Here is an 18,074-nt window from a genome sequence, read left to right on the forward strand (position 1 = left end):
AAGTATTGCTTTTGTAGTTGTTTTTGTTATATCACAGTTGTAACTACTTTCAACTTCCCATGTGTATCTGTAGCTTCTATTATTGACGATGTTCTTGTATCACCTTCCTGTGGTTGTACCGACACTATCTCTGTAATCTTATCTGGATATATTGGAAACCATGTATACTGGTATTAGAACTAGAAAATTGAGAGACACAGGATAAAAAAGTATTTTTTTCTTAAATTATACCCATCAGTAATTTTAATATTTATGTATGTGTGACAGAAACATTATACAGTTTATTTTCAAGTATGATTAAAGTGATACACAGGCGGGTTACAGTTACATACATCAGGTAAAGAGTACATTTGTTTTTGGACAATGTCACCCCTTTCTTCACTCTCTCCCTGAAAATTTTATAGGATAAAGTCTAACTCAGTATTATCTTTAGTTTAAGTTTTATTCAATTACAAATTTAGGTTAGTAGAAACACACACAAATAGGCATATTTGGTATGGTATTTTTATAATTTTTTTCTTTCAAGAAGTATGATATTATCTCTTTGTTTTAACAGAATTTTATTTTCCTCACAACTATGACAAAGAAGTATGCTAGTAATGTTGCTTGGTTGGCTTGAGTTGGAGGATGTGAAAACTGAAATTTTATTAAAGGAGAAGAAGGATACTGTATGAGCAAGTTAAATAACCCATACCAAAGACAATTGCAAAGCAATGGAAACAAAAACGTTTTGAGCGTTAGCCACGTACTTAGCCATGTCTCAGCAAATATTAATCTCAATCATATGAAATTGACAATACTATCTTCAACAAAAGTCATATTTGACTTTATTTTTGAGACTCATTGGCTGATGGAATAGTGACTCTTCTGATAGGAAGTAGAAAATAAAAGTAAAGCTTATAAATTGTTCATGATTTGGAGCTGGATATATTGAATTTGTAGGGGGTACTCAGGCACTCAGAAGTATGATTTTGTGACTTGGGAGAGAGTTCAGAGCTTCTGGTTTAGATTTAAGGAGTTTGTGTTCATGAGAGTTATTTATCTAAATCCAAGAAGTTCTTGACCTCATCAGGGATTTGAGATGATAGAGAAATGACTGAGGTCAGAATTTTAGAGAAGAACCAATGCTAGGTATAAGGAGGGGCAATCATTTCCACAGTTGGAAAGAAAGAAGAAAGTGACATCATACAACACAATCAATGAAGCCCTTAAAAGGTCAGTTAGTGACTGTTTTGTTTGACGGTTGGCAGTTCATCGATTTCAAACTACTATGTGCTCAATCCCAGTAAATGTACGTTGGTTACTTTTGTAGTAGTACTAAAAAAAGTAGCATTCCACAATTTTTTGTAGAGTAGTTTAAATAAATCTTTTTTTTTTTTTTTTTTTTTGCCAGACCTGGGCCTTGGACTCAGGGCCTGAGCACTGTCCCTGGCTCCTTTTTGCTCAAGGGTAGCAATCTGCCACTTGAGCCACAGCATCACTTCTAGCCGTTTTCTATATATGTGGTGCTGGGGAATCAATCCCAGGGCTTCATGTATATGAGGCAAGCACTCTTGCCACTACGCCATATTCCCAGCCCCAAATAAATCTTTCTTATTTAAATATAGGACTATCACCAAGCTCTCCATTATGGTCTTTTAGATGAGCATTTTTTAAATAACAAATGTTTTCTTCTGAAAAATATTTTTCTTGTCTGTGAGGGATATGGATTGTTGAGAATGGAACCCAGAGCCTTGTACCCACAGAATTGTACCCAGAGCCTAAATAAATGCTTTACCAATGGTTTACACATCCAGCATAATTTTTTAAATTAGTGACTGTGAAGAATTGCTATATTGTTCTAACTTGTGTGTTGGAGATATATTTTCCCAGACAGCATATTAAACGTCTATATAATAGAATTGAGAATATGTAAAATGTTCTCATTATTTATTTAAAAAATGCACTCTGTGTGTGTGTGTGTGTGTGTGTGTGTGTGTGTTTGATTGTGGCTTACACTTGGGGTATAGAAGGATGAATGACCAGTTGACCCATGTTTGAGGCGCTAGCTTGGATTTTAAGCTCTGTATTAAAAAAGTAGCACAAATGTATATATATCTGCTGAACCTGGAAAAAACTTCATTTGCTTTATTTTTAGGGGAAATTGATTTCAAAGATAAAAAGATGAATAGATGGCTATTCAGAGGTTGGGTGGATACTTTGAAATTATATACTGCCATAGGACTGCATATTTTATCTATTACTTTCTTGTTTGAGTGTCCCATAAGTTTCATTGGAGTCTCAGAATTTCCTTGAGACATTAGTTTAAAAGGGTAAAAAATAGCTTCTATTTTTAAATACTTGGTTCAAAAGTGTAGCATACTTGAGGAACTTGGAAGGCCAGTTTTATACTTAGAGCTATTATAAAGGAATAGCAGATTATAGACATTATTTAGCAAATGATGTAAAGATTTGTTTTCATATCTAAGGCTCCTCATATCATAATGCTTTTCTATCTAGGGCATGTAGCTGGCATGATCATTACCATAATATTTCAACTATACTATCCCATCACATGCGATGCTGTGTAATATTTAATCAGGTTCCCTCCCTCCCTCCTTTCCTCTGTCATTTCCTTCCTTCTTCCTTCCTTCCTTCCTTCCTTCCTTCCTTCCTTCCTTCCTTCCTTCCTTCCTTCCTTCCTTCCTTCCTTCCTTCCTTCCTTCCTTCCTCCCTGCCTTCCCTCCTTCTTTTTTCCTTCCTTCCCTCCCTCCTTCTTTTTTCCTTTCTGTTTGCTCTTCTGGGTACTTGCACAATAAGTGCTATGACCTCTTGAGCCCCAGCCCTTTGGTTTAGTTATTCTCAAACAGGATCTTACAGATTGTGCATGGGTGGCCTCAATCCACATACATAATTTTTCTTTTAATATAGACAATTTTCTTTACTTTTAACCTTAATTATTAGATGATTTCTTATCTTCTCTAAGTCAGTATTGAGTTAATCACTTTTTAAGAAATACCAAATCCTTGTTAACTTCCTCTTAGCAGTAATTCACTGTGAACTCTAATGATCCAGCACTGGAAAAGAGCCAGCAGCTAACAAACCAACATAATTGGTAAAATTCTGCTACAAAGAATGAAATAAATATCAATTAAACTGAAAAATCATCAGGATAATTGTGTTCTGTTGTTACCTCTGATGCATAAAATACTGTTTCTTAGAAATTACCAAGATTATCACAAGAAACAAAAAGTTATATTCAGCAGGCTCATTTAAACAAGATCCAAATAGGATAACATATGCTTATGAATAAATTACACAGACTTCCAGCTGAAGGATTTCTTGGAATGATGTCACGTGTCGAAGAGGATGGGTTGCAATTAGTCCCAGAGATCTAGCTTGAAGGGTAACTCTTGCTGCCTTTTTGACATTAAAATAACCATATGCTCAGGTTCTGTGGGAAAAACTATGCTATATATTCGTGGGTCTGAAACAGTGAATACTACCACCTTCTTTCATCGGTAAGAATGCATTGCTTTGGACCAGAAATTGTATGGCATCCATACCATTGTGAGACATAAGTCTATTTTCATAGGGAACAAATTGTGGCTGGACCTTTACATCTTAAGGTTGTAGTGATAGCTGGAAATAGTAGTAAATAAATAATAGTTTTATAATCCAAAAAGTCATAAGAACTATAATGCTATACTTGAGAGTACTTCACTATTCACTTGAGAATAATAAATAGGAAAGCTTAAAAAAAAGTACTTTTATTTTCATGTAATTCTTTTTTTTTTTTTTTTTTTTGCCGGTCCTGGGGCTTGAACTCTGGGCCTGAGCACTGTTCCTGGCTTCTTTTTGCTCAAGGCTAGCACTCTGCTACTTGAGCCACAGTGCCACTTCTGGCTTTTTCTATGTATGTGGTGTTGAGGAATCGAATCCAAGGCTTCATGTATATGAGGCAAGCACTCTATCACTACTAGGCCGTACTCCCAGCCCCTCATGTAATTCTTGAACAAATTCATATTGCTCTTGTTTGATTAGTTGAATTATGCATGTCTTCTCCAAAACTGTTGTGTTGAAATCAATTCACAGACCATCCACACAATTAGTAATGTAGTATACTTATAAAAATAAGGCAATAAAGTCGTGGCTCATTGGTAATGTCTGCCAAGGCCCTGAATTCAGACCTCAATGCTGACCAAAAATACAACAAAATGAATGAAGTTTCATCCACATACAATTTTAGTTTATTATATTATGCAAATAAAATTAAACCAATTATTTTGTAACTTTAGCAATGCTCAGTTAAGTTTTTAATTTCTTGTTTTATTTTCTTTCTTTTTCTTTTTTTTTTTTAAGCCAGAACTGGAGTTTGAACTCAGGGCCTCATCTCTCAGTTGGTATTTTTGCTGATGGCTGGTGCTTTCTAACTCCATTTCTAGCCTTTTTCTGGTTAATTGTTGGTAAAAGTCATTGAGACTTTTCTGCCCAGACTAGCTTCAAACCCAGATCCTCAGATCTCAGCCTTCCGAGTAGCTAGGACCACAGGTATGAGCCCCCAGATGCCAGCGTAGTTTACTTCTTTATTATCTTCAGGAGTACTTCCAGGTGCTTCTGCTACCTTTTGAAAAATGACAATAATTCTACTGCTTTTTCATAAGTCATTACCAACAACTGTACATTTTAGTACTTTTTCCTACAAATCTGTTCTAATATAAGCACTCTTCAAACAAAATGCTTTCATTGGTATTCATTCTTACTCCCAGCATATTTCAGAGGACCCCTGGACTATGATTGTATTTCACCTTTATCAATTCCTTTCTTAAAGGCTGTTGGGAGACTTCTGTTAATTAGAAACAAAACCAAACAAGATTTTACACTGGCAAAAAAGATTCCTACTTTGTCAGAAGGGAAATAAAAAGTACCTCTGCTTAACACAAGAAGCCTCCCATCAGGGCCACCGCAGGAATCAGCTCACCATAAGAAACAGAAAAACTTTGATTTCTGGGTCATGATGGAGGGGATAATAGTGATGTTTATGCAATTACCAAAAGCATTAGTGAGTAATGTACACAAAAGGAACTGGCTGGTGACTCTAATTTTGACTGGATGCTCAATAGATATTAGCTGGGGAAATGAGCAAGATACAGCAGCCTGAAGAGCCAGGAGATGTAGCTTCCAATTGATGCTCTTTCTTTCAATTTTTTTCTGTGTCAGCTAAGACCCAGTCCTGAAACACTTAGTCCAAATGACCAACAGTAAAAGACTGATTCAGATATTTTTAACGAACTTTATGTGTCCTTTAATTCATTTTTTAACCTTCCAAAATCTTCAGTTGAAGACTCTGAAAGACCTAGGTTAGGATGCGAGGACACCAAGACTCAATTTTACTATCTCCATCTACTGGCAGGGAGGAACTATACCCAAGCCTCTGCACTGGCATAGGAAAGAGGAGAAAGATCATTTAAAAGGTAAGCAACACAGATGTTTTTATCTACTCTGCATCTTTGCACTTTTTAAAATCATACCTACTGAAGGTTCATATGATAAAAATTGGAAAACAAGAAGTCGATTAAGTAATGTAATACTCTGGCTTGATTCTTTGACATGGGCAAGTGTAGACTAGCATGCCTTCTTTTCATAGTAGCAGCCTTTTCTGTCTGTGCATTTCTAAATTTCTACCTATTCATTTCATGCTGAAGTATGGTTTTCATATGAATAACTATCTTTAAACTGAAGTGTACTTAAAAAATCTAGATTTTCATTTCTGTACATTCTCTTACTTATTAAAGATAATCATACCTGTCATAGTTTTAACTTAAGATTTCGAGAGAGTAAATGTTAGTTTATCAAAGTGTACTTTTTTAGCTACTTTTCTGTCCTTCCTTAATAAGTGCTCTTGTTTGACAGGTTTTTTGTTTTTGTTTTTGCCAGTCCTGGGGCTTGAACTCAGGGCCTGGGCATTGTTCCTGAGCCTCTTTGTGCTCAAGGTTAGTGCTCTACCACTTGAGTCACAGCGCCATGTCTGGCCTTTTCTGGGTAGCTTATTGGAGATGAGTCTCACAGACTTCTAAGCCAAGGCTGGTTTCAAACTGTGATTCTTGGATCTCAACCTCCTGAGTATCTAGGATTACAGGCATGAGCCATGCGTGCCCGCTTGTTTGACTGTTTTAGATAAAAATCTTTTCAAAAATTAACTCCTGTGTTTGTGCTGGTACCCGGGCTTGAACTCAGGGCCTCATACTCGTACACATCTTTGATGCTCACAACTAGCACTCTACCACTTGAACTGGCATTTTGCTTATTAATTGGAGATAGAGTCTCATCAAGACAGACTTTTCTGCCTTTCTTGGTTTCTAACTTAGATTCTTCTGGCCGTAGCTTCCTACAGGTGTAAGCCACAGGCACATGACTCACAGGTCAGTGCATTTTAGTTAGAATCAAGTATTTTGATTTATCTTATCAGAACTTTTGAAATTATGTTGGTCTGCTCTTAAAGAGAGATCATGGCATTATTGTCATAGTTTATTATTATAGCAGCTATAAATTGACACTGTGGTAGCTTATACTGTTGTACAGCAGTAGATCTCTGAAAGCAGTTTAAGTATCTTGCATAATTAATATAACTGGCTTCAAAGCTTATGGTATACATATCTCTCTTCAAAAAGACCTATATGAACTTTAAAATGTACTAGCCACTTCTCAAGATGATTACGAACTTTACAGTCACAGCCACTGGGTTAAGTATAATTTGTACAGTCTCCCTCTGCTTTTTTCTGCCTTTTCCTCACCAGGTCCACATTTGCTCATATTCCTGTTTTAAGTGTATGTTTGTATGTGTGTGTGTGTGTGTGTGTGTGTGTGTGTGTGTGTGTGTGTGTGTGTGATGTTCAGAAGAAGAAAGGTCCAATTTGTGAATAACATGAATTAAAAAATTAGATTTCAGGGACACGAATTTTCAAGGAAATTCTGAGTTTAAATAGGTCTCTTTGTTCACTGGGAAACTATGATGGCAGCTGGTGAAATTGTTTGCTGGTAGATTAGAAAAGCATAAACAAGCCTAGTATCAGGAAAAAATATTGTCACGTCTTCTAGTAGCATCTGCTAATGTTCAGTTTAACAGTATGTCCTTACAGTTTTGCCTGAAATCAGAAGAGAAGGGAATAGATACTTTCAAATACTTTTGAATGGCATAATGATAAAGGAGTGTTAGGGAAAAATCTGCCCCCACAATTTGAAATGCTGGTACACTTGATGCAGTCTAATTCAATTACTATTTTGTGTAAATATATACATCTTCTTTAATATATTCCTTTCACTATTTTAACTTTTTCAAACTTGTTGGCCCTTGCTCTTTGACTTAATTTTGAAGTGATTATCACAAAGGTAGAATCCTGTTAATGAATATATTCAAACCAACTCTAAAATAAAGAAATCTGGAAATCTTTGTTTATGCTCATTTGCTGTTTTTGATAGACCCTTTAAGTGACTAAAAAAAGAAAGGAATGTGTAAGTTGGCACAGAATGTCTTGCCATGTCTGTGAATCCTCATCACTATTAAAAATGTGTGTCTTCAAAAGTGAAATTTAAGCACCTGATTTTCAACTAAATTATGTGTGTTATTATTAATTTATGGGTTACATTCCAGAAATAATATGACATTTATGCTTTACAAGTTTTGCATCTCTTTAGGATGAATGAGAATTGCTAAGGGGAGAATAAGGGATATGGAGGCAGAAGAGGCTAAACTGAACAGGACATGAATGAGCAATTTTATTTAACTTTCAGATCTCTGAAAGGCAGTCGTTTCCCAGTGTCATTCTCTTATTTATTCTTGCTATTATTGCATCGAATTATTGCTGAAACAAAAGGTGCTACAGTCATAGTTTATAAATATTTCCTATAAAATGCATACCTTATCACTTATTGACAGCATTGGGTAATATATATAGCATAAAGCTCATTTGTTTGCAAGTGAATGGATTCGATATTTTTCCTGTCTTTTGAGTGGCATTCTAGGTTCATTATGCAAGTATAGTGTACATTCCTTGATTTTGTATTTGTTTTCATGCGCTGGTACTGGAGGTTGAACTCAGGCCGTAGGTTCTATCCTTGAGCTTTTCTGCCCAAGGTTAGTGTTCTGCCATTTGAGCTTCAGCTTAACTTCTGGATTTTTGGTGGTTTATTGGTGAATGAGACTCCTGGGCTGTCCTGTCTGGGCTGGCTTCAGACCCCTGATCCTCAAATCTCCTGAGTAGTTAAGCCTCCTGAGAAGGCAAGAGCTGCCAGTACTCAGCTACATTGACATTTGAACATAAAATATCAAATACAAATAGGAAGTGATAAACCATCACATTTATTATTAATATGTTAAGTTATAAATAATAAAATTATATTGTAGTCTTAATTATATTAAGGTTATTCATTATAATATTATAAACTTATTATTGTTATCTGACAGTTTTGTCAGACTCAGTTATTATACATATGCTAAGTGTCACCCAAAACATTATGTTAAACATTCATTTAAAATGCTCATTAGCATCATAAATTAATAGACTCATTTACATTTTTTCTGTGTCTAGATAACCACTTATTGTTATTTTCATTGATATATTCCGAATATCTCCACATCTAAATGTCAATATTTTATGCAAATGTAGATACCTACTTCCCAATTTCTAAACTGCTGGTGATCTCCAATTTGAAAGCTGAAATTTTATGTCCAAGGCAGATACAAATGGATCCATGCCAAGTCTCTAAAACAGATGTTCTTTTGTGTACGTTTATTTCCTCAAATAATTTAAATATACATGATGCAAATTTGTGTTTAACCATGCTAGTCAACTTTTGCTATAGTGGTATAATTGACAGCAATGTGTTTTTCACTTAAAAATTTTCAGAGTTCCTAATATTTTTATTTAAACTTTTTATAAAGAAAATAGATGTAATTCAAGGAGAGAGTAGCTACAGTAATCATAAAATTGAATATCTTTTGTAATATAAATTATTTCTGATTTATCTCGTTTATATTAGTTTTGGCTTCTTTGTAATGCCTAAGGAAATGAACAGAATGAAAAATAATAGCATGGTCTAAACATGCTGCACTGCATTAGGGTGTATAATTGTATATGTATGAAATTGTATTCATTACTAATTAGCGTGTAAAAGGCTTTAAAGTGACTCTGTGTTTATATACATGGCTATTAATACTGTACCACAGTTAGGTAAGAAGATTATTGCCTGCTTATTTTTGATAATTGAGTCTTCAATTAAAAGTATTTTATCTGGTAGTATGAAACCAAAATAACCCATTTTTACTCACCTGAGGGCTAAAATACTGTATTGTCCAAATCTTTACCACTTGTGAATCATGTACCAGAATAGGAGACAAAATTTAGAAATCCTATTGGCTGAGGCTTTTATGATGTAAGTTGGGCATTTGGGAAGACAAAAGCGGACTCTAGTCATAATCACTCGAAGATAACAAACTTAACCAGTGCTTTCTTAGGTATACCCAAACATTTTGTGTATTAGAGAATGGCTTTGGTTACAGTTATGAAGCATTCAAACTTTCATTGGCCAGAAATAAGTTATTTATTTATTCAAGTAACTAACAAGCCTGGGTGGTGTGGATTTATTGGATAATTTGAGGGGGACTTAGCTCTATTTTTCTGTACTATTATTTATCTTTATTTTGTGTACTGACTCCTCAGACTGGATTCCTCTGTCATATGTAAATGGATTCAATTTATTTGGAACTCACATCTACCCTAAAATTGTCTGGTTTCTCCAGGTGTTCAACTGGGTTCTCTTCAGATGGTCCACAAGCATCTCAAAGGACAAAGAAAATTGTCTTTTATTGATTTCCCAGAATGCTCTGGGCAGGGTCAGCTCCTTCTTTCAGTGGCTGTCAAAGTAATAATGATGGGATGCTGGGAGGAAACTGCCTGTTTATTTCTGCTCTTGCACGTGAAAGTTTTGGTGTGTTCTTCCTGAACACAGACACCCAGTTACTACCAGAGTTTGACAAGACTTGTTACTGGATTCTTACTTTTCTAAGAAAATTTCAAACTTTATAATGATAGTAGCAGCAGGGAATGATAAACGTTCTCAAAGGGATCTTCTTTTCCTCCTGGAGAAGGGAATCAGAACTATTCAATCATTGCCTAAACATACTGCTTCTTGCTTAGTCAATTTGATATTTGTGAAGTTGAAATCTTTATACATCTGATCAATATTGCACTGGGTTGTACATAAATGTCTCTTACTCATTGCCATCAGGAAACTTGGCATTTGGTAAATTTTCTTTCCTATTCTATTGAGTTAGAGTAACTACGATACGCACTGTTTCTCCTTCACTTATGAGCTGCTTTGTTAGTATTTACTTAAAAAATAATATATGAACTTTCAGTCTGTGATCAAACCCAGTTTATAAAACATCGAAATAGATATCAAGTGACTTGTCTAAAATAACAGATTTTTATTATAAGTTAATTTATATTTCAGAGCTGAATAAAATAATGACTATGATTGTAGCATTTTCACAGTATGGTAAAATCATAGACCATGTCATATTATCAAAAATAAGTGGCCTTATTAATAAATGGATTGCATGATCTATCTCCTTCAGCTTATGTGTATGTAGATTATTGTGATAGAACTTCAAAGAAACATAAAAAGAGTGGGGTGAGCATAATGCAAAGTAATAGAAAAGGTGAATGTGATCAAAGTATATGATATATATATATGGGAATGTGTATATAAATTTGTGCCATTGTATAATATATGCTAATTAAATATGGAAGATGACATCAAATTACATGAACGGATTTTAACTGAAGGAGGCTATGCTTTAGTAAGTTCTTTTGTTTTTATATACAGTCTCTCAAAAGTAGGAATAAAGATAAAATAATGTGTAGAATTGTTTCCTGCCATATCCTGGAAACTGTCTCCTTAGGCCATCCAAGTATATTAACTAGCATTATGGACCAGGCACAAAGCCACATAACTGGTGTGGATTTGTATAAAAACAATTTTCCTCTGGTAGTCAGTGTTTGGTCGATGAGAAAAAGCATGTGAAAACATACATTTGCTTTAAATAGGTAATCCTAAAGTATAAATGGTGGAAATCAGTAGTTGGGTTCTAGGAGACCACTTATGCCCTGGTTTTGTTAGCTGAATATTGCTTTACTTGTATACCTGGTCTAGAAATGATGATAAATTACAGACCTAGAAGTTACTACAGTAAGAGGACAGGACTTTTTAGTTTCTGACAGTAGCTGACATGACAGGTTCTCATAATTGAACTTGAGTGTTTGTGTCTTGACGTAGGAAAGAATCATCTTCAAGAATACATTCAAGAACCTCCCGAACATATCTTAAGAAACTATATATTATTTTGTATGGCATACTTAATGCAGCAATACTTTTTCTTCCTTTCCCTTAGGTAATATTTGCTTTCCGAACTTGGAAAAAGTTTGGATTACAACATTAGATTTACTGGTCATCTTTGTCTTATTTTGCTGTCTTATTAAAGATAGGAGAAGTGATAGATTAAACCTCTGATGTTATAAAGAACTGTAATTCAGGCTTTCTGTTTAATACATTATCATATATTTGTAGTACTACAAATACTCAAAATTCTGAATATGAAGCGTGCCAGTGGGCACTATGGAGTCTAAGTGTATCTTTGCAAACTCAAAGTCAGGATAAAAGTACCCTGTCTTGTCTAGGCAAAATGGTACTTGTTGATGGGGTCAATGAAAATCTGTGAGCATAGGTGTGTATGTGGCATGATATTAACTATGGTTACAAATTAATAGTTAATGAGATAATGATTTGATTAATTCATTCTGAAACAGGCTAGTAAGATTAGGATAAGGAAGTATTATTACTGGAAGAGAAACAAAAACCAAGGAAAGCAAAAAATAAGACCATTGAATATGTATACTTAACAAGTAAGGATTAGCAATAGATGTGCACACTTGAAGAAGCATTATTTTGTTTTAATATATTTTAATATTCTGTGAATATAGCAAACTTCTCATGAGACATGTGTGAAAGCGACGCAGCTTACACATGGTAACTTGCTGCTACGAAAGGCCTTACCATTGTCAACCAAAAAGCAGAGGTCCTGAGGGCTCTCAAGTGAAATTAAGATTGGAGCTTCATTCCTTATTAACTGATGCTCATTGTTGCAATTCTTTCAGAATGAAATATTGGCATAGAGAAAGACATAGGTGATTTATCTTTATTTGTGAATTTTGTATCATCACCATATTTTCAAATGCTACTTTGTAAGCAATATAGCATTTTGAAGTATTATAATTTTATTTCTTTTAATGATTGTCTCAGTACTGTTCTCTTTCATGCATAATAAACTTGTCTTTAACAATACCAACAGTATAACATATGAGAAAAATGTGAAATTCATTTTCATGCTCATGGATTTAATGCATACAGATGCACAGTGCTCATACTTTCATGTTACATGTGCATATGCACAGTCAACCCTCTTTTTCCTGTTTTTTATTTTTTCATAAATTTACCTTAAGAGGGATTGGGCCATATTGTATGACATTGTGTATAATTATAACTTTAAAATTCTTATATTTACATATATTTTTCTTTCTATTATCTAAGAGGTGCTAGATTTATTGTTTCATTGTACATTACAGTCACATGGTCTTATTAGTTATTTGATCATGAAAGAGTGAGTTTTACTGGTACTCAAAGTATACTGTTCATTGGATACAAAAAAAGGAAACTTTTATTAAACAGTCACAAAGTACTACCTACTTTCCTCATTCCTAAATTAGTAAGTATAGCAGATAACCATAAACAACAGTATTGTTAGAACAGTCTTTTACTTTGGTAGAATTTAATGTTTATTGCTTCTTTTTTCTTTTTCTTGAGTATAAGACTAGTTGCTTGATACTTACCTGAAACTTTGTCATTTGCAACTCTTGTTTGTTTGGTGGGAGAGATCATTTATTATATTTTGAAGTAACTTGTTTTGAGAACAACAATTTTCACTTGAAAGAAAATTTACTTACCACAAATGGACCTTAGATTTTCAGTCTTTAAATTATATTTAATTATAGTGTAATGAAATTGTGAATTATAAAGGAACATGATTTAAGTACATTATTTTAGGCATGACCTCTTTTAAGTGAATACAGAAATACAATTTCAATCTTCCAATAGTCATGCAGATTTCTGCCTTGGACATCACAGTAAATCTCTTTATCTATGGAATGTCTTGGTCTAAGGCAAGTATTGTAAGACATACCGGGTGTAATATTTAGTGTCCATAAATCCTCTTTTTAAAATTTAATAACTAACATCAATGTTAATAATATTTGTTACTATTTTAATATTACTTATTAAAATTGGCTGGTAAAATTAATGTGTTGCAGCTCTAAATATCAAGATTTGGAAGAAAACATAGAAAAAGGGAAGAAAGCTTATTTTTGAAAGAGGTTTGGAAATATTAGAGATCATTTTCTTAAAAATTTTCAATATGGGTAGAAGTCACTTAAACTGACAAATCTTTGTATGGTCCTAGAAGATATTCTAGTACTAAATTATGTACACAAATAAAGGAAGAATTTGTGTGTGTGTGTGTGTGTGTGTGTGTGTGTGTGTGTGCCTGCACGCATATGTGTGTGTTGCTGGAGCCAGAATCCAGCAACATGTTGGGTAAGCACCCTACAATTGAACTCTCCTTTGGTTATTTTAAATAAGTCATTTTAGCCAACAGCAGTTACCAGATAAAAGTATTTGGCTGGATGCTGGTGGCTAATGACTACAATCCTAATTACTCAGGGGGCTGGAGACTTGGAGGGTCTCAGTTCAAGGCCATCTCAGGTAGAACAGTTCTCTAGATTCCATCTCTAATATAAGAATCAAAGCCAGGCTGTGCATGTGTCTCATGTGGTAGAGTACCAGTTGAGCAAGTAAGCGCTAATCTGAGGCCCAGTGTTCAAACCCAGTACCACCAAAAAAAAAAAAAAAGTAATTTTAAGTATTCATGAAGATGAAACCTAAGGATAGGTTTACTTACTGCTGAAAAAAAGTATAGGCACTAAGAAGAATGAGGTTAGTAAATTATTTTAATTTAAAAAGTCTCAAGTGCGACTTGTAAGACATATTTTGAATAATTTAAGGATAAAAAGAATGTTAACATGTTTTGATTAACACAAACACTAAAAGAAAATGGGCTGCAAATACTGCTATTCCTAGCAAAAATTTGGGGCAAAGTAAATCCCTGCAATATAATCAACTGTGAGTACATAAAAAATATGTATTCTTCTTCTAATATTGTATAAGAAACGATCACAAAATTAGCAGTTTGAAATACCCTTTTAATTCTGACTTCTGCATTTTGGAAATTCATCCTATGACCAAGGACCTTGACCGGGGTCTCAGCGGGCTGACATCATTCAGCAAGACTAGACTCTTGTTTGGAGCCGATGGGTGAAATCTGGCTCTGAGTTCCTTGAGGCTTCCAGGTTTAGGATACAGGCCCCCATCTCTCTGCTGCTAGCAGAGAAATGACCTAGTGTACTCTTGCTCACTGCACTTCCTGAGTCCTCTGGCATGTGCCTCCTGCAGTTCCAAAGTCAGTAACAGAGTCTACCTGTTGGATTCTCCTCATTCTGTGATTTCTGTGAGTTTGAGATGCACCCAAATTATTTCATGGGCTCCATAGATTCGGTCTGGTTCACCTTAACTCATTAACCTATTTGTGAAGCAATAATATCACGTCATTTCCACAATCGGCCTGAGGGATATACAAGGATAAGGAGAGTCATTTTATACGCCTTCCTACCACAGAGGAAGTGAGCTCACTGGTGTTCAAGTACAGCGATGGAGCATTAGGAAATACACAAAAAGGAATTCGGTTATGATGCATGAAAGAAAAAAAAAAAGAGGAAATGGTAGACAACTATAATAGAAAACAGAAGAAAAGAGAAATATGAACTTAATTCGAAAATGTGGTGATTAGTAGGCCTTATTAATTAAGTCCTCATAGTTTCATGGACATAACCAGAGGGAGTGCATAAGATGAAATTTATCCCAGTGAGAGTCTATGCCTAAGTATGTTGAGAAAAGAGCAAGTGAATGGTGCTTATACTGTTATTCTTGTTGCTCTGTAGTCTTGCCACAAACACAGGAATCAATGTCAGGTGGCTTCTTTCATGATTAGGAGCTGTCCTGGGTGGAACTGTTACTAGAATGTAGAAGTTGCACAAAAGTATTAAATCCAACTGTGGACATTGCTTCATAGGTTCAGGGTGCCGTGCGAGGCTTTTGAAAATTCCTTATCAATTGAATGATGGTTGGTTAAAACGATTTCTTCATTTTATTGGAGTCCATCTTGTTTAAATGGAATTCCCTGGCATAAACACTGAAACAGTCTTAGTTCTTGGTCTCTAGAGAAGATAAATGGCAACATGTTGCCAATGACAATGTTACATTTCCTCTTGTTAATTTTCAACTGGTTAAGAAGACTTTCCACAGCAATATGCATTCACCTTTTCCTTCTGTTATTTTCCCAATATTCTATTTAAAAGATTCAGATATTACTATTAATGAATTGTTTTAGCAGACAAAAAAGTACCTCATTTTACAGATGTAAGAATATCCCATTCTAGGGAGTGTCAGAGCCTGGAATCTTTCCTACTCAGGAGGCTGAGATCTGGAGATGGTAGTTGGAAAGTCAGGTCAAGAAGAAAACTCCTGTGGAATGTTTCCAAAATAGCCATGTAAAAGGGGGCTAGAGTCATGGCTAAAGATCCGTAGAGCTCTAGCAGAGCAAGCAAACTGAAGGACCAGGAGACACTGGGTCCAAATAAAGTAACATGAATAAATACATAATTAAATTCCACTTTAAGCAGTCTAGGAAGCTGTTTTGCACTATTTTTTCCCTAAGACATTTGAGTTCATATTAACATATTGAGGGATGGAGAAGACCTGCAGTTTTTTTTTTGTGTTTGATAATTAGTTCCTTTATAACAAGAAATTAAGACGATTGCTTTGATCTCAGTTTACTTTTTAAGTCGTGTAAGTAATTTGAGGTCATTTAGTAATTAGAGTTTATGTGAATCTTAGAGCTTGTATTGAATACAACTCAATACAAAAGTGAATTGCATCTCTTCCTGAGAAGCTCTTGTTAAGATTGTCTTATTGGCCTAGTTTCTAAAGTATTAAGAATAAAAAAAGAAAGCTAAAAACAGTGAGTCACTTCAAGGAGTAATAGAGAAGAGTTGAATAACCTTTTCTTGTATTATTCCACTTCTGCTCCTTTTATCCTTCATTTCTTTTTCTTCAGCTCTCTCAGGTATTGTCACATGAAATTAATGGAATCTTTTAGATCATTAATTCATTTTTATGATAAGGAATTGAAAACCTTACTTGTAGTTTAAAAATAAAAATTATTTATTAGGCCTCCAAAGGAGTTGGTTATTCATAGTTAAGTGTAAGATTTTAAAATGTGATTTGCTTTGTATTCTTTCAAGTATAAATGTACATAAGTTTTGTTTGTTGGATGAATTTTGAGAATAGTGGTACTTGGTTGAACATGCTTTGACCCACTTATTTAGGGTAAAATATGAAATGTAAAATACACTTACTTTGAATGTGTATGTAAACTTTGAAATGTGTGTTCTGAAAGTATTCTGTTGTGTCTATTTTTGCTCTAGGTGTTCAAGATCCCCAGCATGAGAGAATTATTACTGTGTCCTCAAACGGGAGTATTCATAGCCCAAAGTTTCCTCACACATATCCAAGAAACATGGTCCTGGTATGGAGATTAGTGGCATCCGAAGAGAATGTATGGATACAGCTTACATTTGATGAAAGGTTTGGGCTAGAAGACCCAGAAGATGATATATGCAAGTAAGTTACCCAACAAACTATAAAGCTACTGTTGTCTTTCAAGTTGCTTCATTAATGTAATTGTAAACTTTATCCTTTGTTTCTCTGGTAATGTAAGATAGTTTATGAGAATACACAAGCTCTATTTTATATTGTCTTCCTCTTAACCTAGATGATAGCTGGGTGCCAGTGGCTCAAACCTATAATCCTAGCTACTCAGGAGTCTGAGATGTGGAGAATTACAATAAGTTTAGTCCAGGCAGAAAGTTCATGAGACTCCATCCCTAATATAACTATGCAAAAAGCTGTGTTGAACATATTGCTCAAATGGTAGGTAAATCCCCAACTCAATAACGAGGTTATTGAGTTAAAACTCCACTAATGCCAAAACAACATCCATGCCACATACTTTCCATTTTTACTACATATTTTATTTTTCTTAAATCATAATCAAATACATAGCCATATATGGTCATTCCTTTCTGTCTTCTGAAATGTTCTGAGAAAAAAATTTGATATAAAGTGCAGATAGACTATAACTATTTAAAACAACAAATGGAACATCAAAAGGCTAAATAAAGGACTATAGTTGGACCTGTAAACATAAATTACCCTTAGTACTAAAAATTGTATACTTGAGCTTTATGCCAGCCAAATCAATAAGATGATTAATAAGGTATTTTTTGAAAGCTGTGTATCTCTATCTATGTGTATTCCCTAGCTTGATGTATGAAAACATATCTACAAAGAGGACCAAAATGTTTGAGTATTTCAATTCAAACAAGAAATCCAGTGCTGGGACTAGAGTCAAATCTCCCTCTCTAGGTGGGAATTCAAAGTCCACTGGAATATTTCACCATGGCAAAAGACCACCTACTGTATGTCATACAAACAGTATCCTCAAATCCCCAGGAAATACGGTTGTCAAGGTTGTGTGGTCTCATTGAAGATTTTTTCATTCCAGGAACATTTATGTATCATGAAAATATTTTACTTAAACTTCTTTGCAAGATCTTTTACTTTATATCTGATATACAAGTTGAAAGAGAATTTTCATTTTGTCTTTGTTATAGATAAATATTTCAGTACAGATTAAATAAACTTTGTACTTGCTGTCATCAGGTTTTCTCTTTTGCGTCGACATATGTGGTGTCACATTTCTTTTGGGGATGAACCCATTTCAGGTTGTCTTTTTCAGAGCATTTATT

The 18,074-nt window shown here is 34.5% G+C and overlaps 1 protein-coding gene across 5 annotated transcripts in view; it reads left to right on the forward strand.

The window, feature by feature from the left end:
* The window catches only part of Pdgfc (platelet derived growth factor C), a 183,483-nt gene that overhangs the window by 84,702 nt on the left and 80,707 nt on the right, over positions 1 to 18,074 (forward strand). For 2 of the 5 annotated variants that reach the window (XM_048364719.1, XM_048364718.1), the window contains 2 exons: positions 5,393 to 5,453; positions 16,692 to 16,887. In XM_048364719.1, coding sequence (XP_048220676.1) covers positions 16,784 to 16,887 — 104 coding nt within the window. In that variant the 5' untranslated portion in view covers positions 5,393 to 5,453; positions 16,692 to 16,783. Of the gene's footprint in view, positions 1 to 5,392; positions 5,454 to 8,094; positions 8,114 to 16,691; positions 16,888 to 18,074 lie in introns of those variants that run through there. The other 3 variants (XM_048364720.1, XM_048364717.1, XM_048364721.1) reach the window with 2 other exon arrangements.

Source organism: Perognathus longimembris, chromosome 16, assembly GCF_023159225.1.
Source record: "Perognathus longimembris pacificus isolate PPM17 chromosome 16, ASM2315922v1, whole genome shotgun sequence".
Lineage (NCBI taxonomy): Eukaryota > Metazoa > Chordata > Mammalia > Rodentia > Heteromyidae > Perognathus > Perognathus longimembris.